We start from the raw sequence: 24,087 nt of genomic DNA on the forward strand, positions 1-24,087 counted from the left end.
ATTGCATTACTCATTTGTTCCAGTGTAGTTATTGATTAATAATAATAGGTTTTCTAAAGAGTTACCGGAGAATACGTAGATACCTTTAATATTTGTCTTCAACAAATCATTTAAGATGAAGTATTTGGTTCAAAATGTTCTTTCTATCATGAGTCACAAATTCAGTCAGTGGTGTCCAAACGTTTTGGATGGAACTAGAAGCATTTTTCATTGTGACTCTAATGTTTGAAGTTCTTGAAATGCACTACATTTTTGCAACATGCTACTACGGTAATGGTCAGCCATTTGCAGAATCTGTGGAATTCACTTAAACACCAAACATTACCACATGATTTTAAACTCACCTCGGACTGCACATTTAAGCCTTTAAAAATGACAGATGTACTTGTAAAAAGTGACAGTAAGTTCCTGAACAGCAGTCTGTTAAAGGGATACTCCACCCCAAAATGAAAATGTTGTCTTTAATCACTTACCTCCATGTCGTTCCAAATCCGTAAAAGCTTTGTTCGTCTTCAGAACACAATTTAAGATATTTTGGATGAAAACCGGGAGGCCTGTGACTGTCCCATAGACTGCCAAATAAATAACAGTGTCAAGGTCAAGAAAAGATATGAAAGTTGTCATCAGAATACTCCATCTGCCATCAGACGTGCAATCTGGGTTATATGAAGCGATGGGAATCATTTTTGTAAGCGAAGAAAACAAAAATAATGACTTTATTGAACAATTCCTTTGTCAGCAGTCTCCTCTGTGTCTCTTTATATCACCGTATGCTGCATATGCTCTTCTGTATCATCCGCACCAAAAGGATGCGCTGTTTTCTTTCGCATCCTTGTGGCGTGGATGATACAGAAGAGCATACACAGCATACAGTGACATCCCATCCAAAATATCTTAAATTGTGTTCCGAAGACGAACAAAGCTTTTACGGGTTTGGAACGACATGGGGGTAAGTGATTAATGACAAAATTTTCATTTTGGGGTGGAGTATCCCTTTAATGTGATTGCTCTTGGTTGCCAAGACCAAAACGTGTAGTGCGGTGTCATTCAAGCAAATGTTATTCAAAGACAAACATAAGAGAAAAGGCTAAAAATATGATTGAGCTGCCAACATGGTATTTTGACATGAAAAAAAGATTTTCATGTTACTCACAGATCTGTCATTTAAACAGTGACACACATGGAGGGCCAGGAGTGCCACTTGTAAATGATCCAATCCACATTTTATGCAACTTATAAAACATTAAAATTGTGGTATATCAAAAGAGTACAGAAATCGCAATGAGTATAAACTTAAATGTGTGAATTTTGGGCAATACCACCCTTTTGTGCAAGCTACAAAATGTAATTTGCCTTTATTCTTGGTTTCACAAATTGGGCCCTGAACAGGCTTGACATCAATAAACACAGCATGCATGATTGCATGACTTCAGTATACTTGGAATATAGTGCAAACGTTGCATAGGCTTTTCGTTGATGCCTTTTTGGAGTTTGAAAGGAATGGTCAGTATTTGGTGCTGTTTTTCATTTTTGTGAATTATTATTTCAATCAACTGCCTGTTATTGAAGTGAAATAAGTGTGGTTTCCTCTCTGGCTGGTAACACAGATGTTGCAGGTGTGGTTGCAGGTATGTGTGACCAATGAACTGGTGATTGACTGACACCTGGTTGGGCTCGAGTGACTACTTCTGCAGTTCATGCACTACAATTTGGATTTGGATGTAATCTGAATCCATGTTGATGGCTAACAATGGATAAATGCACTACAAAAAATCTCCAGTAAAAATATCAAATGTTTATTCTTCTTAACCTGCTGCCATTTTTGACTTTTGACATCACTTTGTGAGATTCATGCTCAAAACAAGACAATCTGCAAGTGGGGTAAGAAATATAAACTAAAATGTATTTTTCTGAAAATATTATTTTAAGTATTATATAAGTATCAAATAATTTTGTAAAAAATCCTTTTATCTCTCTCTCTCTCCCCCTATAGAAACATGTGTAATCTCTCTCTCTCTATAATGTCTTCATGTGTACACTGCATACTGGTACTATATAACTAGCACTGCCCCGGGGTGTAGTTACCTGTACTTCTGCACTACACAGGTATGATCTCAGCTCTCAGTCCAATGCAGAAGCAGGTCTGAGCGTGAGAGTTTGTGAGATTCCAGTGTTAATGCGTTCTACCTCATATTATGAACTGAAATTATTACGGCTACAATGATGTTCAGCTACTTGGTGCTTATGGTAAGTATAGTTTGTATTGTTGTCACAGTTATTCAATAGGTCAAGATTCAGTAAGATCTTAAATCAAAATGTCTTTTTATTTTGTTGCTTGTTTGGTGTAAATTACTTTTTACATTGTTTTGCAAAGGAAAGTAATAGTAAAAATGTGCTGTTTTTACCTTGAGAAGTTATTTCTACCTTAACAGTACCCAATTCAGTCATATTGAATAATTGTTCAGATATTGTGATTGTCGGACCTCGATCTTAATCAGTAATCTGTGAGGCAAAGATATAATTAATAGAATAATATCATTATAATTAATAATAGAAGAATACACTAATTATTAATATTATACATTTTATGGAAGTCTGTGATTTCATATGTGCATTCGTGTAACATGAGCGCCTATAGAGTTCTTTTTTTGGGGGTCAGTTGAGAAAATCTAGTCTATAGTATATGGCCTTTCCCAAACCAGTTTCACAACTTTAAATTCTCTCAGGTAAACATACAGAGCAAATTTAAAAAGTAGGCTCAAAAAAAAAAAAAAAAAAAAAAAAAAAAGAGTTGTCCTTTGACCATGCTTTTATGACAGAAATTACTAAAAATGATCTGAATGTTAATGACTGAATGGCATTTTCAATGGTAAAACAAAGCTGTTGCATCATGTTCACATCATTTAGGTGATGTGCTTTTGAAAAATTATTTTAGTTTTAGGTTTTTTCTGCTCTTAGTTTATGTAAAATGTTTAAAGCCAGTAAATAACACACATTGTTTCTGTTGAAAGGGAATTGTCTGTCTGTGCAGCACGGAGCCTCTCAGACGCCATAAAAGGTCCTGGATTATAGACTCGTTTGACATTGTGGAGGAACACCCGGGGCCTTTCCCTTATGATCTGGGCCAGGTAAATATCATTTCTCTAAAATAATGTTCTGCATATTGGTATTAAATGAAAGCATATTGATTGGGGTGGTATAATTTAAATTAAAGAAATTAAATATTTTGAACTTTCCATTCATAAAAGAATAAAAAAATATATATAATGTGGCACTGAAGCCTGAAATAATGATGAAAAATCTGCTTTATTAATTAAATGTAATTAAAATGTATTACAATTTTTATTATAATTCCATTAATGTTGTATTTTAAAATATATTTAAATAGAAACTTATATCATAATATTTCATAATATTATTGTATTTTTTATCAAATAATGCAGGATGGTATGCATTAAAGTTATTATGAAAAACTACATGAAATTCCTTGCTTAAAAAGTATCAGTTAAATGACAAAATATAAAGTAGTTATCCAGTAAGGTGACAATATTATAAAATTGCCTTTGAGAACATTTCTTTCCCCAAATTCTAGATTAAACTGGACCGTAGCTATTTAGTGGAGTTCATGCTAAAAGGCAAAGGTGTGGACGAAGACCCAAAGGGTGTCCTGTCAATCGATCCAAAAACAGGAGTCATTAAAGTCCACAGGAAAGTCGACTATGAGCAGTACAGCGTTCTGATGGTAAGTGGAATCAGATTTTTCATTAGATGGTAATATGAAGGACATAAGCTTGAAATTAATTTAATCATCCCTTCAAAGCTGACTTTTCAAGCAAGAAATAAGTCCAACTTGGCCGTAGATACACAACTAGGCATGGAGGTCAACATACTGGACATCAACGACAACCCGCCGGTATTCCAGAGGAAGGTTTATGATGTCACTATAGAAGAAGCAACAAAACAAGGTCAGTATCAATCCCGAACTGTTTCATTTTTATCAGCTATAATCATGTGCATCTAACATTGCACCTTTGGACTACAAGTTAAATTTTGTTGCATCATAAATACAATATATATATATATATATATATATATATATATATATATATATATATACATAATTTAACAATTAAACTTGATTGGGAATGTCGATCAGTAAAAATATTCACAATTCTGCTTTTACACATTGCCTCATATGAGACAATTGTAATATAGTAAATTTCACAATGATTCTTGAAATATATTTATTTAACTCTTTATCATAATAACTGTATAAATAATGTACATGTTATTGTTGATTTACATATTTTAAGACTAAAAGTCTAAATCCAAGACAATTATATTCATTAAATTCTTCAGAAAATTTGTTTGATTAAAATATGGAAAAAATATTAAATTATAATTATACGAGTTACACTAACCTTCATTACAAATTACTCCCATAGTTGAAGAAACACAAATATATTTGCTTTTATGAATAAGCTTTTATGAAAAGCTTAAAAATATGAATTAGTAAATACTGTGGCTATGGCAAATATGTGACCTCTTAACATCACTGAGATTTTAAAGGCATAAGTTTATTTTGTGCTAATTGATTATGATCGATGTCATTGCAAACCTTTATTAGTTACTTTCTTCTGTGGAACATTTTTTTTAAGTACTGGTTGCTTTTTTCCATACAATTACAATAAATGGAGAGTTCAAAATTGAAACAAAAGAGTTAAAAAAATAGCACAGTGAAAGTAATGTTAAGGTGGTCTATATGACTTGTCTTATATATTTCAAGATTTTTGCTGCCAAACAAACTTTGTGTGACAAAAAATATATTCATTATTATTATTGTTATTCATTAAAATCTTCATATCCCTAAGATAAGTAAGAGTGTCTGATTTATGAACAAATGTTTCAAGTCAGATCTTTTCGATGAACTGCGAAATACGAAAAGAATCGAGCGATTCAGTCTGCTTCCATTCTCAAGTTCAAATGACTATTTTAATCATTCAGTCACAGCAGTTAAAAGCTTATAAATTTATATTTGTACATTTGATAGATGCTTTTAATATTATATGACTTACAGTTAAAACATTTTTATCTTTATTAAAAGTTAACATTTAATCAGTTTTCACTAATTTCATTCACTAATAAACAAATCAAATCAACCTTATCTTTGCATGTACTATTGTCATGATCATGGACTTTTAGTTTGTTGTCTTTCCTCGTTTTCCTGTTTTGACCTAGTTTTCCCTCGTGTCTGATTAGTTCATTCTGTTCACCTGTGTCTAGTGAATTATCTTAATTTGCCTGTGTATTTAAGTTCCTGTCTGTTTGTCGGATCTCGTCTATGTTTTCACGTGTGCTAAGCCTTCCTCTTGTGTATTTACCTTCTGTGTGGAGTATTAAAGATAATTTTACCTTCATCATCTTCGTGATTGTTTTGAGTGCACCTGATTGTGACAAAAGATCCAAATAAGAAGTTTAGCGGCGTTTCCCTCATTTTTTTTTCGTTTTTGAATGTCTTTTATTTATTTTTTTTGTTATGGATCACCCAAACTTCCTCCTCCTCCTGCTGGAGCAGGAGGAACTTTCCCTTGAGGATCACACCAGACTATTTCTAGACATTTCCCACCACCTCTTCATCAGTCCTCATCACCACCTCCGCTGTCCCCTGTAAGCCCCTCAGCTCACCCTCAGCCCACTATCTGTGATGTGGGTTTGCCATTCTCCATCGGCGTTGTGGCTGGAAGATCCCTTGCCCCCGAGTCCCAGACTTCGCCTCGGCCCATCGACCCAGCGGCTCCACCATGGCTCCTATCTCCTTCATCTCTGCCGTGGCTCATCAGGCCGCCTGGCTCCCTCGTCCCTCCGGCTCCGCCTTGGTCTGTCGTCGACCCGCCATCGCCTCAGGACTCCACTCCTCTGGCTGCACCTTGTCAATCTGCCCCACTGACTCCATTGGGCTTCTCCCTCCCTCAAGCTCCACCTTGGTCCTCTGTCGCTCCGGCTCCACCGCAGCCTTCCGGATCCCTGCCTACGCCTCGGTTGCCTGTGCCATCTGCTCCACCTTGGCCCTCCGGCCCCTTTCCGTTGCCCTGGCTCGTAGGCTGTTGGTCGGCTCCCTGGAGTCATCAGCCATTCCTCCACCATGGCTCCTCCCTTCATCGTCTCCACCATAGGCCATCATGTAGGCTGCAGTCTGGGTCCCGTCTGGCTCATCCTGCTCCAAGTCCCTCCTGTCCCCATCCTGGCTCCTCCCTCTCTCTGATCCACCATGGTTCCTCCTGATTCCTCCATGGGTCCTCCCTCCGTCATCACCACCCTATTCATCCACCTGCCTTCCTGCCTTTTGCCATCCCCTGTTTCCATCCCAACTCTGCCCCTGTGTCCTCCTCCTCCTTAGTCACCTCCGTCCCTCCTGTGTTGTTTTTGTCATGGCTTGAAGTCGTGCCTGGCCGGAGGGGTAGTACTGTCACGATCATGGACTTTGTTTGTTGTCTTTCCTCTTGTTTCCCAGTTTTACACTGTGTCTGATTAGTTCATTCTATTCAACTGTCTAGTTTATTATCTTAATTTGTGAATGAATTAACATCTTGATATTGTCTTTTTGCAGGTGGTTTTATTGTAGGTGTATTAGCAATTGATAAGGATGCAGCAGGAACTCCAAATTCCACCATTGACTACAAAATTACTTCTGTCACTCCAACAACTAAAAATGTGGAATTCTACATGCAAAAAAGTGGTGCAATATCTTTTAAAGGATGCTTTGATTACGAGGTAAAAAAGCCCAATGAAGGCATAATTCGCAAGTACAGAAATGATAAGTCAATGCATATATTTATAATTTGTTGTTACTTGTACAGTGTTTAACATACTGAGTGGCCTATAGCATATATGCATGCCTGTGTCATGCTAGGATTGGGGTATTTCAGTAACAAGACATGAGCCATCATGTTTGTGCCTGACAGACCAACTGGCATCACAGTCCAGTTTCAGTGAAACATGTGAAACTTGTCTTTAAAATATCTTGACATTTGCCAGGTGATTTGATGTTAGCGTGTAATTTTTTTTTTCTTTTTTTGAGTATGTGTGTGAAGAGTCTAACAAGTTTTCTTTTCAGGTGGCTAATAAATACACTATAACTGTTGAAGCAAAGGACCGTGGAGTTGTTAAGCTGTCAAGCACAGCTTCCATAATTGTCAACCTTCAGGATGGCAACAACCATCTACCGGTTATCACAGGGCAAACGGTTAGTGTAAAAGGAGTTAGTTCACCCCCCTCCAAAAAAATAATAAAAAATTGTCATTTACTCACTCTCATGTTGTTCCTAACCTGTATGAGTTTCTTTCTTTTGCTGAACACAAAAGATCATATTTCAAAGAATGTTGGTAAAGAAACAGTTGGTGGTAGCCATTGAATTTTATTGTATTTTTTTTCTCCATACTATGGAAGTCAGTGGCTACCAGCAACTGTTTGTTTACGAACATTCTTCCAGTTATCATCTTTTGTGTTCAATCGCTCTTTCGTATTTGGTTTAATTATTTTAACATTTTCCCACTCCTCCAGGGTTCAGCTAAGGTGTTGGAAGGAACAAATGGTACTTCACCTCTTATAATACAAGCAGCTGATGCTGACACACGTCTCACAGCTGCATGGAGAGTCAGATACTCCATACAAGGGGATAAAGGTGGCCACTTCTCCATCTACACTGATCCAGACACCAATGATGGAATCCTCACAGTGGTTAAGGTATGTTTACACACTAAAGGCGATTCTGTAAATGTCATGCTATGTTTACATCTCAATATAGACAAAATAAATTCAGGGATACTGAGTCATTTATAGGTCATTAGTAGAGTAAGATGTGGCAAGATGTTACACTCCCCACCTTATTTTTCTCTTGACCACAGAATGCACAAAAAAAAAGCTCAAACATTTCAGTTATGACAACTTTCTGGATAGATTGCATGACATCTCTCAGGATAGATTGTAAAATCTTTATTTTTAGGTTTGGTCTTAGCAGACTAGGTCTGCTACAGTGCTGCAGAGCAAGTAGACTTGCTTCTGCTAAATGCTCGGATCATAAACTTTAAAGGAAACATGCTGCTCCTGCTGCTGCTTCTGCTGCTAGAGAGAGGAAGATCCCCTATTGCAGATCTAGGCAGGTCGTGCTGGGGAAGAGGGGGCTAAGATGAAGATACGAACAGCACACAGACAATGCGTTCAATGAATACGTCCTGCTTATACAAGTAAACAGTAATGAGTATGTGAATCTGATTGGCTGAGAACATTAAATTGAACGAACAAATTAAAATGTGAATAGAATTTAATGGAGTCATTCATTTAATGGATGACTATGCTCTTCTTGGTAATTTCATCTGAATATCAACATTTACAATATTTATAAGTCAGTCTGAATGGTTTTGAGGTTATTTTTTTTTCCTTCTATTAGTTAATGAGGTATTTGTGGACATGTTACTGTTTTTGGATTTGTTGAGTAAACAATATTTTTATTGCTTAAGTAAAAGATAAAGTTACACAATTAGGGAGGATTCCCCCAGATCTATGGAGTTTTTTTTTTTTTAATTTCAATCAAACATACTGTGTTTGAGAGTAAAACTAATTATTTTAAAAGATTGCAAAAAAGTTTTCTTAAAGGGTTAGGTCACCAAAAAATGAAAATTAGCCCATAAATTACTCACCCTCAAGTCATCCTAGGTGTATATGACTTTCTTCTTTCAGACGAATCCAGTCGGAGTTATATTAAACATCTTCTTTGATCTTTCAAGCTATTCAATGCCACTCAGCGGGTGTTGCATACATCAGTCCAAAAGAAGTTTCCTTTGAAAATGAAGTTTAACCACCATGTCCTCAGTGGTCTATGAAGACACCTGTTCACTGATGCATCCCAACACATGACACTTTTAATGGCTCTTTGGTGCTGACATTGTACCTCCAGCAGCTGCAGCAAGAAAACAGTAATGGCGGACCGTTGCTTCTCACTCAGGGCTGTGTATATGCTAATAGGGCAGGGAGCGTAACAAATGGGTGGGACTTTCCCCAACTATGACGTCATAGTAGTGAGAAATCTGGAACTGCTAGTGTGGAGAGACTGGTTATGATTAATTGATTTTAAAACAATGAGTGGGTTTGACGGATGACGTATGAGGTCATCTTTGCGAATGCGCGTTCAGAAGTGACAAACATGGAAGCGCAGGGGAGAGATCAAAACAAAACAACGGTCGCTAATTAGAAGTACAAAACAAGGATTAGTAAAGAAGAGTGTCGGAGGATTTCGAAATAAGCCAAGAGGAGACTGGTTTTCCTTTGCTAAAGTAAGAAAATTTTTATTCCTTTGCTCCTGTTAACAAATGTTGATTTTCACGGGACTCATGGCACATGCCCAAATCAGCCCTGAACTGCTTCAATGTACAACTGTTGGCGCAAGCTACATTAAAGTGATTATTATGTTTTGAATATGGATATTTTTCTTACAAAGATGCATCAATTCACTACAGGAGGCGTTTGTTCACCCCCCGGAGCCATGTGAGACTTTTTTTTTTATAGATGGGTGCTTTTTATTTAACTTATTTTGGACTGATGCATGCAACACCTGCTGAGTGGCATTACTTAACTTTTAAACTCGCAAGCAAAAGATTAAGACCTCATTTATCAATCTAACATAGAAATGAGCGCAGATCTGTGCACACAAATCAACTTACAACAGCGTTCGCGTGTGATTCATGAAACATCCGTATGCCGCCAATTTCATCATACGAATGATTGCAATTTGATAAATGTGGCGGCAGAAAACAAACGTCATTTGTATATCATGCCCCTAAAAACAGCCTGGTTTAGAAGCCTTGCCCCTAGAGTTTACAACACAGAGAAACAAAACCCAGCCAAAAAGAGGAAGTAGCCTAATCTCATCAAAGAGAAATTGATCTTACTCCAAAAACACCCATTAACCTTGTAATTGCAAACAATTAGGCTACATTCATTTATTAATTTATATGTATATTAAAATACTGGTAAATATAAACATTATAGCCTATTTACATTAGTTCCCCTCAGTCTACAACAAATATTTTAAATTGAACAGCCTTCAGAACAAGAATGACAAATAAGTAGTTATAAAAGTATATATTAAACTATAAGGCAATAGAGGCATTTATTATACACCGTATACAAGCAAAACTGAAACGGCATTGGGCTCACAAGCCTGTCTCATTCCACAAGAATACAAATTTCCATTTTTGCCATATTTGTAACATTTGCTTGTTAAACTATTATTCATTATGTAGCATAAATAGGCTTTATGCTTCACTCATGTTCTAATATCCATGTAAAATCCTTCACATGTGCAAAAATGTTTGTTTGGGTGCTACATGCTGATTTTACAATGGACCTTTTTTTAAAAAAATAAAACGTGTAACTTGTGTTTGGTTGACTGCATTTTAGTTGGAAGCTGAATGGCTGAAATGCAGGCAACGTTAGAGTGTTGTTTGTTTGTGTGTGTGTGAGGTGCCTGTGTGATCAGATGGACTAAATCAAATAAAGATATGAGGAAAAGAAATAAAATGCATTAATACTTAAGAGTGACACAAAAAGAAGCAAACTTGTTGCACAGTTGTTTTTTCCTTTTGTTAATCTGTTAATTATATTATATTATATTATATTATATTATATATTTTGTGTGGTCCTATTTATTTTATCCTTTTTATAGACTTGATTTCTGTTTTTCTTGTTGTGTAAAACCTCATGGTCTGTTTTTTTTATGCTGCTATTCATGCATATAAAGATAAGCCCTGAATAAAACAACAACAACAACAAAAAAAGAAAGAAGGAAAAAAAAACTGGTCAGTGATAGACTAATGAGCTTCGGTTGTCAGACAGGAAAATAACCCCAAACAACAAAATGCTGTCATTCTACAACTCTCCACCAGATTTATATGCTTTGTGCAAGTTCAGGCAGAGAAAAAATCAAAATAAAAAAAATCTTGCGTAAGCTACACAAGCTAAGACCAGACGTGAGATTTGATCGTAGCCGCCGTTCATGTCCATATTGATAAATTCCGAGTTTTGTATTGAAACGAACGTACACCCAATTTTCTGTCATACGATAATTTTGTAAATGATGCCCAGTATATTTTATTGAATAAAAAAGACAAAAGTAACTCCATAGAGAACTGGGACCTGAGCAGCATGCTGGTACTAGTGTTATTATGTTTACATTTTAATACTTAATGTAATTCATGGGGTTATTGTTCAACAAGTTAGACGTACATTCCAGATGTCTTTGCTGTTCATTAAAATCTATAGACTAATTAAGTGAAATCATTCAGTTTGAATTCACAGTGTTGCTATTATGAAATATGTTTAGTAAAATTGCCTGTAATCATGGTATACATTTACCTTGTATAGGATACTGAGGTTGTATGTATAATATATAACTAATATTCTTATTTCTCTTTTTTTTTTTAACCCTTAGACTTTGAAGAAAAAGCAGAACAAAAACTCACCATCTTTGTAGAGAACGAAGAGTCTTATTTCTCTTGTGAGGTTAAAGAGAGATCTGCTGATGGGCTCTGGACAATCATCACAAATCCAGCAAAACCATCCTCTAGGGATATTACCATTACAGTGGAAGATGCCAATGACCCCCCGTTCTTCCTAGATCCAGTAAGAAAAGTAATTTTGGAAGAAAATGGTGTTGTTGGAGCTTTTGTGGACAAAGTGACAGCAGTCGATCCTGACACTGGACGTCGCCACAAACTTGAGTATGTGTGCAATCATCAGAATAATCTGGCTCCAAGAACTTTCTGGACAATGAAGCAATAGTTAAAATGTGCCCTGTAATTACATTCTATTAAAAGAAGATAAAAATATGGTACAAACACAGTTTTCAAGAAAAAACATTTCATATAGGGAAGTTTGCTCCATGGTTTTAGATGATACAACAATAGATATATTGATGTCAATGTAATTAACTAACCTGTCGTTACTCTATAGAGGCCACTGTTTGACAGCTGAAGTTAATTCTTCTTTTAAATATCTAACCTTGAAACCAGTTGCTTAAAAGTTATTGAAAAATTATATGCTTGATATTTTATATCGAATATTAACGGGTCCAAATACCTTTGGTACCATTCTATATGGGGGATCCAGACTGCCATAAACTGCATGGGACACGATCCAAATGCAATAGTTTATTGAAGGGGTAGTCCACAAACATAATCCAAAAACAGGCATAGACAAACAGGCAATCAAAAACAACGACAGAGTAAGGGGCTGAGGCAAGCAGAGTAATCCAGAAAACAGGCAGAATAACAAGACCAGGAACCATAACACAGGAGAACCAGGATACAAGGCTTAGAATTGCAGTAATGACATACAAGCAATGAATGCCAAAATGAACCAGGCATTGGTTCATTTTGTGAACCAATGCCTGGTGAGCAGACAGGGTTACCCAAACAAAAGTGCAAATAATGAGTGCTGATGAGTCCGTGCAAAGGGTTATGGGAAATGAAGTCCAAGACTGAGTGACAGAGGTATAGGATGGAGTGCCCTCTGGTGGTTATCAAAGGCACTCCAGCTGGTGATCGTGACAGAGACGGTATGTTTGTTAACAATTTTTTTTTCTTCCCCCCATCAGGTATTCTATTGATCAGGAGCCTGCAGGCTGGTTCAGAGTAGACAAAACAACTGGGGAAATCTTTGTAAAAGAGTCTTTGGACAGAGAGTCAAGTCATGTGACCAATGGGACTTATACAGTCACTGTCCTTGTGACAGAGAAGGGTAATACAATTTTTATTTATTTTTTATTTTTTTGCATTTGGCTTGCAAATAAACTGGTAACAACTACATTCATCCATCCATCCTCCCATGTTCCAAACTGCTTGTCCTATGTAGTGTCTTAGGGATGCTAGAGCCTATTCCAGCATCTTGAGCTATAGAAAGAGACGATACCTACATAGTTTACTAAAACTATTATCACCTCTATAGAAGTATTCTTTTTTCATTTTTATCATTTAATTGACTGATTTTTCACACCAGATGACCATCCTCCAATGACAAGCACTGCTACCATTCAGATCTACATTGAAGACAAAAACGACAATGTCCCCCTTTTGAAGGAGAACATGATTTCTCTCTGCCAGTCTGATGAAGTGTCACACGCAGAGATCACAGCCTTTGACCTCGATGGAGATCCGTACAGCGGCCCGTTCAGTTTTGAAATAGTAGGAGATCATAAGAAAGAATGGAGCTTTGACCCCAGTCATGGTAAATAATAGTTAAAAAAGTTATATATAATGCTTTATATAGAACCTTATAGTCTTCTCAACATTAGATTAGCCTTTTACTAAACTCTGATGCATCACCTTACATCTTTTTTGTGTTGTCTTTTAGGTACCACAGTGCATCTGGTGAAGGATAAAAGTGTTCATACCAGTCTGTACACACTGATTGTGAAAATCTCTGATAAACAGGGCAGGTTTGTCCTCCAGAACCTCTCTGTTGCTTTGTGTGATTGTGTGGTTTCACCAAACTGTCTGACGCAGCGTAACACACAGCAAAAAGTGGGAAGTGGCATGAAAGGAATTACCATCCTTGCCGTGCTGATGATTTTGGGTGAGCACAGGATTCTGTTAAATTCCCTATAAAATGATTTGATAAAGACATTTCCTATCCTGTGTTGTCCTATCCTACTATTATTGGGGCAGGAGGACAGTTAAGTAACATAATATATTTTTTTTAAATTATTTCATAAATTTCGCAAATTGAGTTATTTTGACATGACCAAATGAAGTAGTCTGAAAACAAAACATAATACTAAAATAAGAACTCCGAAATCCCCAATAATTTTTTACTCACATTGTCTTATGCAAAGCATATAGGAACTATATATTCTTTTTTAAAATATGTATCATATCTTATGTTATGTATTAACAATACAATAAAATTATATGTATATGTGTGTGCTTATATATAACCCAGTGTAATTATTGCAGTGTGTTCTGCCCAACAACAGACTGGGGTCGAGTGAAAATGCTATTTAAACAAAATTGTTTCTTTAAATATATTCTTTTGGGAATGTTGCTTGCTTTTTTTTTTTAATCCAAACTGAATACAACAGGTATACACCTGAACTGGTGATTTTCCATTAGGATTATACACAAATGTATGTGCACTAACTTCTAATAAGTTGTCTAAGAAGTAAAAGCATGTTGAATCTGAAAGTCGCTTTTCCTTTTAGCATGTCTGTTGCTGTCTCTCACTTGCTCTTGTGGGACTGTGAAGTCTCTGGCGCAGGTAGACAGTGTCTTAGAAGATGCCCTTCTGCCTTCTAACATAGAGAAACCTGGCACTGATTGTGTGGTAATACCTTCATTAAGATTTCTAATGAAAAGCTAAATGGCACTTTCACAGTGAAGTCTAATACAAAGACAATGAATGACTGTTCTGCTCTATTATTTACATTCATAAAGGTCCCGACTATTCTACTGAAGAAAACATCTGTAAGTCACTCAAAGGATGCAACTCTTGTCAATTATGGGATTCAACAGACAGCTGACTTTCAGAGGGTAAACATTTCTATTTGTTGCATAATGAGGTCTTGGAACAACTAAGAAATTCTTAAAGAGCCACTGTCACTCTTTACACTATAAAACATTGTATTGTATTAATTTTATTTGTTGATTACAGGTATCTAGCAAAATTATAGCCGCTCAGAGTCTCCCAGTTCAAATCGATGAGTGCTGGTCTAGAGACAGATCACAGTGCGATTCCAGTGAGGTAATACAACAGTTCAATATCTCATTTATGAAACTGTCACAAGCAAATATAATTTGAAATTAAAAGTGGAGGTTCAGTATTTACTGTACCAACAGACATGGATGTGGAAACAGTATCAGAGTGACAACCGCTACCAGGTAAACCTTTATCATTTATAGACATGTTTAAACTTGTTAATGTTCGGTGAAACTTGTAATATACAGGATTATTCTTACACCCTTAGGGTTCTACATTTAGCAGGAGGAGCTCACGAAGACGACGAGGTACCTGTTTCATCAGCCACTCGACTTTACAAAGCTTGCTCTCGCAGGTACGTTCGCCTTCAGTTTTCCACCCATGCACGCAAGAGATAAATTCAACACTCATTCACTGACTAAACATAATTCTTTCTCAACTTTCAGAGGCTGCATTCAATACAGTGCCTAGAAAAAGAGTTGCTTGATTACGAACCTCAGCTTTACGCCCTTGAGGACAACCCTGATCATTTTGTAGACCTGGATCCCATAGACCTGCCTATGAATGAGTTTGATCCTGAGCAGCTCTCTGATCTTGGACCAGCATTTAAGCACCTGGCTTCTCTCTGTAGCCCAGAGACAATGTTAAAACCAGAAGCGATGAAGAATAGGACCAGATAGTCTAGTGATCAGGAGGATGAAGATGTTTCACCGACGTTTTGAAGAGAAGGCTAATTGTTGTGGGGGAAAAAAATCAGTGGAGAGATTTTTAAAAATGTCCTTCATAGATAAACTCCTCAGTTTGATTGGGATTAGAATGATCTTTGTGAGTGAAATTCTCCCTTTGAGTTTTATTTTGAGATATATTTCAAGCGCAAGTAAAATGCACCTGTAAGGAAAAGTTATTAGTAATGTACCTCAATTTCAGAAACTACAATGATCTATTTCATTCATGTTTACATATTTTAAAACATATAATGCAATTAAAATATTGTACTCAGGGTTACTTAGAATTATATCTTTATTAATATTTCCTTAGTTGTACTGCCTGTTTTGTGAGAGGATTGTATATCTTAACATATGACATTTAAATGGATTTTTATCCTTACATAATTAAAAAATATGTACAAATATATGAAGGAAATCATGGAATAGTCCAAAAATTAATGATTTACCTGTAGCAATGTATTTTTGCCTTTGACCCAGTGATTGAAGTAGAAAACATTTCTTATCTTATTTTCTTATATAAAAGGTTTGTTTAGAGAATGTTTTTTTTTTTTGAGATCTCTATAACCACACACCTGTCTTACTTTAGGGGCAGTCATGGCCTATAATGGTTAGAGAGTCAGACATGTAACCCAAAGGATGCAGGTTTGCGTCTCGGTGCCGGCAGGATTTGTAGGTGGAGGGAGTGAATGACCAGTGCTCTCTTCCACCTTCAATACCACGAGTGATCACAAAAACAGAGCTTTCTGAAAAGACATTTCTGAAATCCTACAATTTAGTATAGATATTGAACTGATGAGGCACTTATTTACATTGCTTATAATAAACCAATATGCCACAGACTTTTGTTTTGGTGGATAAGAAAAACTGACATCATGCATGCAACCAATATTTGCTTTTCAACTGTTGAAAACATGTATAGTTGAATTTATGCAAGTAGCCAAACTGAGAGCCTCATATGGCTGGGATTATAGGGCCTTATGCTGGTCCTTTGCTGGTTTATGCTGGTCCTTTTGCTGGTTTATGCTGGTCCTTTGCTGGTTTATGCTTGTCCTTTTGCTGGTTTATGCTGGTCCTTTTTGCTGGTTTATGCTGGTCCTTTGCTGGTTTATGCTGGTCCTTTGCTGGTTTATGCTTGGACCAGCATAAACCAGCAAAAAGGACCAGCATAAACCAGCAAAAAGGACCAGCATAAACCAGCAAAAAGGACCAGCATAAACCAGCAAAAGGACCAGCATAAACCAGCATACCAGCATCAAAACATACCTCACCAGCATATGCTGTTTTTTTCAGCAGGGCTTTCGAAATTCGAAATAAGATCACTGCTTAAAGTTTTGGAAGGTGGCAGTATTGCAACAAATAGTAGGCTAATCACCATAAGGCACAAAATAAGATGACAAAGAAAAGACGACAAAGAAGAAAACGTTACTTAAGCAGAGCAGGCACAGTCTTTTAAGAATAGGTGCATTTAGATTTTCCCCAATACCTGCAATGCAGATGAAGATGGGCAAAATACCTTTATCTGTCTGTAGACTGAAAATAAAAATGGCAATTGGGGAGACAATTTTATACCATAATCACTCATTTTCTCTAGTTTAAATCAGCCATTACTAAGAAGAACATAGAAACATGAAACAGGATTGTTTATGTAGGCTACTGTGGTCAAGAAGAGTTGAGCATGTAACATAACATTGCAAGACGAGAAGAAAGAGAAAAGTTTGCACAGATAAATGTGCATTAGCTTTACATTACAATATCTCATTTGTTCCCTGGGACAAGTAAAAATATACTGGATAATATTAAACTATCTTAAAAAAAAACGTTAAATGGAAGGATTTATAGGATGAAGTAGGATGACTATTCAAAGAGTGTTTTTCTTCTCTCTGTCAACGCTTCACACCTCTGTCCAGCTGAAGACGGTAATGCAGCATTTTAGCTGGTTTGCCAACCACAATAAAACATCAAAAGAAGTGTTGGAATCTGGAGTTTCATTTTATCTTTAAAATCAGTTCTTAATAACAAGGACTACGAAACAACAAAGGCTGTTGGAAATCTTTTACACCTAACTAGATTTTATGAGAGAATTTAATCTCTAAGCGCAGCTCTTCAAGTGGACTGAGGAGGGCAGCGATACGCTTTTGATGCGTCTAGTCTGCCGCAAATTCTAAACGAAGAAGAAGAAACAGAAGAAGCCGCAAATAGACGGAAGAGAGAGTTTGTGACAAAAAACAAAAAAACAAAACAGATCAAGATGGGACTTGTGTCTATTCATTCGTTTTTAATGAAACGCATGACAGCAGTAGCCGAAGAAATATTCAACGCTCTCAAAGACAATATCACTGAATACGAGCAGGAGATAGAGCGCTTGAAGCAGGAGAATTGTTGTCTGAGGAGCGCACTTACTGAAACACACCATGGTCAGTCAAACATTCACTATAAACTGTTTTTTTATTGGTCCGTGTAAATATGCTATCTATATATATATATATATATATATATATATATATATATATATATATATATAAATTAATTAATTGAAATACTTAAACCTTAAACTGAAATCCTGTAAAGCCTGACATGTATAATAATAGCGTAAAAGAAACAAAATATGGAGCTCAGCTCACCTCACCTCGTCCCAAACTGAGCAAAAAATATGCATGTAGGTGCAGGTGTTATTTATATTGACAAAAAGATAAAGTTCTGATCAATGAGATTTTCAGATTTAATTTTTTTTTTTTTTTTTTTTTTTTACAGTTTAACAGACTACTTGCAAAAAATCAGTTTATCACTTTATATCTCACAATATCTCTTAGTAAATTATTTAAATGTTTAGTTTTATGATCATAAAAAGTAGATTTAATATAAAATAAATAAAGTCGATTTAATTTTGTGCAGGAACTTGTCTGGTTCCTGTGGTTCAGGGCTGTAGAGGTTGTCTCTAGGTGTTTATCCACCATCTGATCCGGATAAAGACTGGATCTGGTGGCTACGGTGACCTCGGAATAAGAGAGAAACAGACTAATATTAGCGTAGATGCCATTCTTCTTACGATGTAGCAAGTACATCGGGTGTTATGGGAAGTGTTCCCGGTTCCGGTTTACCTAATTAATGCAGCCTGAAAATCCTTTAACGGATTTGGATATTAGAAGTGTATTAGTATGTTATGTGTAAGCCAGGTTAAAGAGATGAGTCTTTAATCTAGATTTAAACTGCAAGAGTGTGTCTGCCTCCCGAACAATGTTAGGTAGGTTATTCCAGAGTTTAGGCGCTAAATAGGAGAAGGATCTGCCGCCCGCAGTTGACTTTGATATTCTAGGTATTATCAAATGAACAGAGTTTTGAGATTGCACCGTACGTGGAGGACTATAATGTGATATGAGCTGACTCAAGTACTGAGGAGCTAAACCATTCAGGGCTTTATAAGTAATTAACAAGTTTTTAAAATCTATACGATGTTTGATAGGGAGCCAGTGCAGCGTTGACAGGACCGGGCTAATATGATCATACTTCCTGGTTCTAGTAAGAACTCTAGCTGCTGCATTTTGGACTAACTGGAGTTTGTTTACTAAGCGTGCAGAACAACCACCCAATAAAGCATTACAATAGTCTAACCTTGAGGTCATAAACGCATGGATTAACATTTCTGCATTTGACATTGAGAGCATAGGCCGTAATTTAGATATATTTTTGAGATGGAAAAATGCAGTTTTACAAATGCTAGAAACATGGTTTTCTAAGGAAAGATTGCTATCAAATAGCACACCTAGGATCCTAACTGATGACGAAGAATTGACAGAGCAGCCATCAAGTGTTAGACAGTGTTCTAGGTTATATCATGTGGTGATTACAAGTTTTTGGTACAATAATTAACACCAGAATTTAACAGTAGGAAATTACTAGTCATCCAGTTTTATTTATTTTTATTTTTATTATTATTTAATTTTTTATATATCAACTATGCATTGCAACCCTCTACGCACACCTTGGCAATATAATAGCCATTGGCTTGTACATTTTTCGTTTACTTGCCAGACTGATATACTACACTATTACACACACACACACACACACACACACACTTCTTAATCAGTCAATCAAGCATTATATTATGATATTATGATAATTAAGCACTTTTTAATGATAGAAGTTTTTTGATTAAAACTAAAACTTGGTAACCATGTATGAATGCATATTTGTCATTTTAACTGAATTTAAGACTGGAGATCATTTAATGTTTCTGCACAAAAAAAAAGCCTTAATTACTGTTAACTATGACTATTATGATAATACTACTAATACTACTACTAAACTAACAAAATACAACACACCAAGTATTAATGAGCTGCTGGGTTCATAAATATTTATCAAGTTGTCAGGGTTCGCTCGAAATGAATAGCTGAAATCAAAACAGGGACGGTAATAGATGAGTGCCAGCCAATTGCCTTTTGCGCATTAGCTCCGCCCACTACCGGAGAAACCGGCATATGTTCTGCTTGTTTTTAAAGGCTGAATAATTTTAAATTAACTCCGTTATTTTGACAGGAAAATACAACAAAGTATTGTCGTGCGCCTTCGATTGACATTATATAGACGCCCAGAGTGAAGATTTAGTCGCATATGCGAGTGGTTTACTTGCAATGTAGAGGGTTGCATTGCTATGAAGCTAAAATATCTGAGTCTTTTCCCATTATACACTTTACAGTTTTCTGCAGATCTGCCCCATATTTCATATCTTTATAAAAAAGTTGTGTAAGGTATTCCAGCCTTTACCAGTAAAATGGATTGTGAATGGCATTTTGTGTTGACTTGAGCATTGATATCCATTTGTTTCTCTGTTCTACAGTTAAAACGTAATTTTGTGCTTCATGTCACACAGATACTCAGCAAGATGGAGTTCTGCAAGGTCCAGTGGGTTCAGAGCTCTCAGAAATACGAGTAAAGATGGAAGTTGCCACTGTGATGTCCCATGAGCCTTTGACTCATGAAGCTTCTACCACTACTTCACACCTTTCTGAAGATTTTGAATGGCAGGAACCTCATCAGTCCCTCTCACTTTTGCCGAATGTGCTGTTGAACAATGATTATAGTGGTGGCACAGATCCACAGTCATCCATCACAGTTAAGTCTGAGCAGTGTGATAATCAGGCCAGTGAATCAAACTCATCCGCAGTGCAGTCAGGCAGCAACTGGCACGCTGAAATTCCAGTACCTGAACAAGACCCACCGCCTCTTCAAGGTTACATTGAAATCTCTGATGAGGTGTTACAAAAGGGAGTTCAAAATCACCAGAACGCTTCAATATGCAAGATTTGTCATAAGTCTTTCAGCACCAAAGGAAGTTTGCAGAGACACATGCTGGTGCATCAGAACATGGCGCCTTTCTGCTGTGTTTCATGTGGGAGTCGTTTTAAATCGAAATTCCAGTTGAAAGAACATGAGAGACTTCATACAGGTGATTACCACACTATTTATTAATTTCTCCGTAAAATCTTACCTGGTATTTATCCATGCATTTGAAACTTTCTTGCTCCAAAGGTAAGTGATCCATGTGACTCCAATAGTTTCATGAAGCAATGTGATTGCTTTGAGTGTAAAATAAAATTAAACGCAGTATTTGAGTCACTGAGGTATTTATAAAGTGAACCGAAAGATGTCTTAAAGGGATACTCCACCCCAAAATTAATATTTTGACATTAATCACTTACCTCCATGTCGTTCCAAACCCGTAAATGCTCCGTTCGTCTTCGGAACATAAATTAAAATATTTTGGATGAAAACCGGGAGGCTTGTGACTGTCCCATACACTGCCAAGTAAATAACACTGTCAAGGTCCAGAAAAGATATGAAAGACATCATCAGAATAGTCCATCTGCCATCAGTGGTTCAACCGTAACACTATGAAGCAATGAGAATACTCTTTGTATGCGAAGAAAACAAAAATAGCTACTTTATTCAACTATTTGTCCCCTCTATGTCACTCCACATTAGTGTAGCACCATTTTGGCGAATCTGAGCTGTACGCAGGCAGCTTACGGTCTTCTGTGTCAGCCGCGCCACAAGGATGCGCTGTTTTCTTTCAAATCAAAGCGTAAATTTATGTAGAAAACGTATCCTTGTGGCGTGGCTGACACAGAAGACCGTAAGCTGCCTGCGTACAGCTCAGATTCGCTAAAATGGCAGTCTATGGGACAGTCACAAGCCTCCCGGTTTTCATCCAAAATATCTTAAATCATGTTCCGAAGACAAACAAAGCTTTTTTTACGGGTTTGGAACGACATGGTGGTAAGTGATTAATGACTGAATGAAATTTTTCATTTTGGGGTGGAGTATCTCTTTAAATTGGTGCAGTTATATCGTCTTATGGAGTAACCCATATCAACTTTGTGTTTTTAATCGATAATCACATTTGTAGACATTTCTTTCCCTACAGAAAGACGAGCAAAGAATCGGCCCGAAGAACCAGTGAGCTCACAGCTCTCCCATGTGGAAATAATTCTGCAGCCGGACAGCGTAAATGTGAACGCAAACTCACGGCAATCTACTAGACTAAGTCTCTCTGCTCAGGGCCCTGAGAAGTTTTCTTTGTGTTGCAAGATATGTGACCGGCCATTCAAACGTCAAAAGAGCCTGAAAAACCACATGCTTTTGCACCAATGTGATCGAAACTACCCCTGTATATTTTGTGGCAGAAGATTCTTTAAGAGCTGGCATCTCGCAGAGCATTTAAGAATTCACACTGGTGAAAAGCCATTTGGATGTAGTAAATGTGGAAAGGCGTTTGTTCAGTGGAATCAAGCAAGATCACATATAATTAAGCATCATGAAGGAGATATGTCACTGTTATCAAAGGAAAAAACATAAACCTGTACATTTTTACTTACCCCTTTAGCAAAGAAATTAGAATAGTATATTAATTTTGAATTTCAAATGTACATTCCCAATACTTCATGTTACAGAGAGACTTTTATCTCATGTATTGTAGATGCATATTCTTCTTTTCTCTCATGTCTGTCATTAAAAGCACCTTCATAGTGATTTGTGTTTCTAACTTCCACCATTTATTTATTTTTATTTTTTATATAGTACATATATTATAATAATCTCTGAAATTCAATAGGTCATCATTGTGCAGTTCTTTTTAAAGCTTCATTAAACACTGCTTTAATGAGTTTGTCATTATTTCCCAGCAAGCAAACCAAAGGCAACTTATGCTTATTAAGCTTTATTTCATATAGTTTGCAGTGTGCTTTTTCTTAGTAAGGAGTATTTTTTTTTTAGCGAAATTTATTTTGTTTCAAAGTGCTCTAATGGCAGGAAAAGCCATTATAGAATATGTGCTCGAGTTAGGGAAATTGATTTATTTGTGTTAAATCTTTAATGTAAACCTCTAATATCCTTTACAATCATGCAAGTAAGAACAATATATATGCCTATAGTGTTGGGGGTGAGACTTTGCAAGTAACGTGAGTTTCGTGATCTCTCTGAGTTACATTTTCAAATAAGTAATGCTAGTTACTGTAGTTTTCTCATTTATTGACTGACAGATCTTCTGTCCCCATGTTGAGAGAAATCTGGAGTAAGTGCAAAGTACAAGCATGCACACAGTTACAAAGATTCTGTTTGTTTGAATGGGTTGAGCTTCATGCTGAATTCTGATGTCTGTCAGTTTTCCAGCAGCAGTAAACAGACTTCATTTTATCAGCCCTTATGAACATGTACATGTTTACAGTCAGAACATGGGTTCAGATCCAGGAGACGCAATAGGAAGTAGTAAACTTTAACTTTAAGAAGTTTAAACTTTAAGTATTCAGTCTTACCTTAAAGTGGGGGAAAAAATACTCATTCCAAAATGTCATTCCATACCCATGAGATTTTCATTTAACTTCTAAACGCAAATTCAAATATTTTTTAATGAAACCTGAGAGATTTAATCCCTTCATTAAAACTATACACACACACACACACAAAGTAAACTACACTAGGTGTAGTTTATGATGGTGCTTTTGACACAACAGTGGAGGTGAGCAATGGATGGATGATGGTGTAATTTTGGATGATAAACAATGGGACAACATGGGTAAGCTTACCGAAAGAGAGATGGGAAAATCCAGAGGTGTGATGAGGAAACCACTACAGAAGGGCAGTACAGTCAGAGGAGTATTGTTTGCTAGACTAGACAATAAGGATTGAATTTTGGTCAATATTGATAATTAAAAAATATTTTGCTAAATGTGCTTTTGGGGGGAAGGTGCAGTGCAAGAGAGAACCTTTAATTTTTTAGACTTTTTTTTTTTTTTTTTATATGATGGCCATACAAATAATAGGGTTGTCTGGTTTCAGAAATTGTTATGGATGTATAGAATATATACAGGAAATAAGGGGCCAAAATTGCACCTTTTGGGATACAACAGCTTGTCACTGGAACAGGACCCTTAAAAGAACATATTTGCTCCTACAAATTATTTTTACGCCTACAAATTAGTACCTTAAGGGTAGGAATTACTACTCTTAATGTACTAATATGTACGGTGTACTGCTACAGTGTCAAGCTGTTGTACCCCAAAATGTACAATTTTGGCCCCTTTTTTTCTGTGTGGCCTGGATGAGTGTGAGATTT

General features: G+C 36.5%; 2 protein-coding genes across 3 annotated transcripts; both read left to right on the top strand.

The window, feature by feature from the left end:
- Positions 1–965: 965 nt before the first annotated feature.
- On the top strand, positions 966–15,746 carry LOC109071697 (cadherin-like protein 26). Its single transcript, XM_042766010.1, has 18 exons — positions 966–1,881; positions 1,994–2,247; positions 3,012–3,128; positions 3,593–3,742; positions 3,821–3,965; positions 6,608–6,771; positions 7,115–7,243; positions 7,561–7,743; positions 11,479–11,774; positions 12,650–12,792; positions 13,051–13,278; positions 13,405–13,626; positions 14,252–14,373; positions 14,484–14,579; positions 14,701–14,790; positions 14,886–14,927; positions 15,014–15,100; positions 15,192–15,746. Exons 2-18 carry the CDS (start codon positions 2,221–2,223, stop codon positions 15,423–15,425), a joined length of 2,475 nt encoding a protein of 824 aa, XP_042621944.1. The 5' UTR covers positions 966–1,881; positions 1,994–2,220; the 3' UTR covers positions 15,426–15,746.
- A 1,847-nt stretch (positions 15,747–17,593) lies between these two features.
- Positions 17,594–22,505, top strand: LOC109075578 (zinc finger protein 184-like). 2 transcript variants are annotated; one of them, XM_019091472.2, is made up of 3 exons: positions 17,594–17,887; positions 20,347–20,922; positions 21,883–22,505. In XM_019091472.2, exons 1-3 carry the CDS (start codon positions 17,722–17,724, stop codon positions 22,329–22,331), a joined length of 1,191 nt encoding a protein of 396 aa, XP_018947017.1. In that variant the 5' UTR covers positions 17,594–17,721; the 3' UTR covers positions 22,332–22,505. The 2 variants fall into 2 exon arrangements, with proteins under 2 accessions (XP_018947017.1, XP_018947019.1); XM_019091474.2 differs by having other exon boundaries at positions 17,600–17,887; positions 21,901–22,505.
- The last annotated feature ends 1,582 nt before the right edge of the window (positions 22,506–24,087 follow it).

Source organism: Cyprinus carpio, chromosome A11 (assembly GCF_018340385.1).
Source record: "Cyprinus carpio isolate SPL01 chromosome A11, ASM1834038v1, whole genome shotgun sequence".
In the NCBI taxonomy this organism is placed as follows: domain Eukaryota; kingdom Metazoa; phylum Chordata; class Actinopteri; order Cypriniformes; family Cyprinidae; genus Cyprinus; species Cyprinus carpio.

What these genes read in the sequence shown, in the direction of transcription:
- LOC109071697 (XM_042766010.1), top strand. Translation starts at nt 2,221, where the DNA reads ATGATGTTCAGCTACTTGGTGCTTATG. An exon ending in TGTCCTTGTGACAGAGAAGG is followed by an intron (nt 12,793 to 13,050) that starts GTAATACAATTT and finishes TTTTCACACCAG; the next exon opens with ATGACCATCCTCCAATGACA. An exon ending in AGAGTGACAACCGCTACCAG is followed by an intron (nt 14,928 to 15,013) that starts GTAAACCTTTAT and finishes TTACACCCTTAG; the next exon opens with GGTTCTACATTTAGCAGGAG.
- LOC109075578 (XM_019091472.2), top strand. Translation starts at nt 17,722, where the DNA reads ATGGGACTTGTGTCTATTCATTCGTTTTTAATGAAACGCATGACAGCA. An exon ending in ACTTACTGAAACACACCATG is followed by an intron (nt 17,888 to 20,346) that starts GTCAGTCAAACA and finishes CATGTCACACAG; the next exon opens with ATACTCAGCAAGATGGAGTT. An exon ending in ACATGAGAGACTTCATACAG is followed by an intron (nt 20,923 to 21,882) that starts GTGATTACCACA and finishes TCACATTTGTAG; the next exon opens with ACATTTCTTTCCCTACAGAA.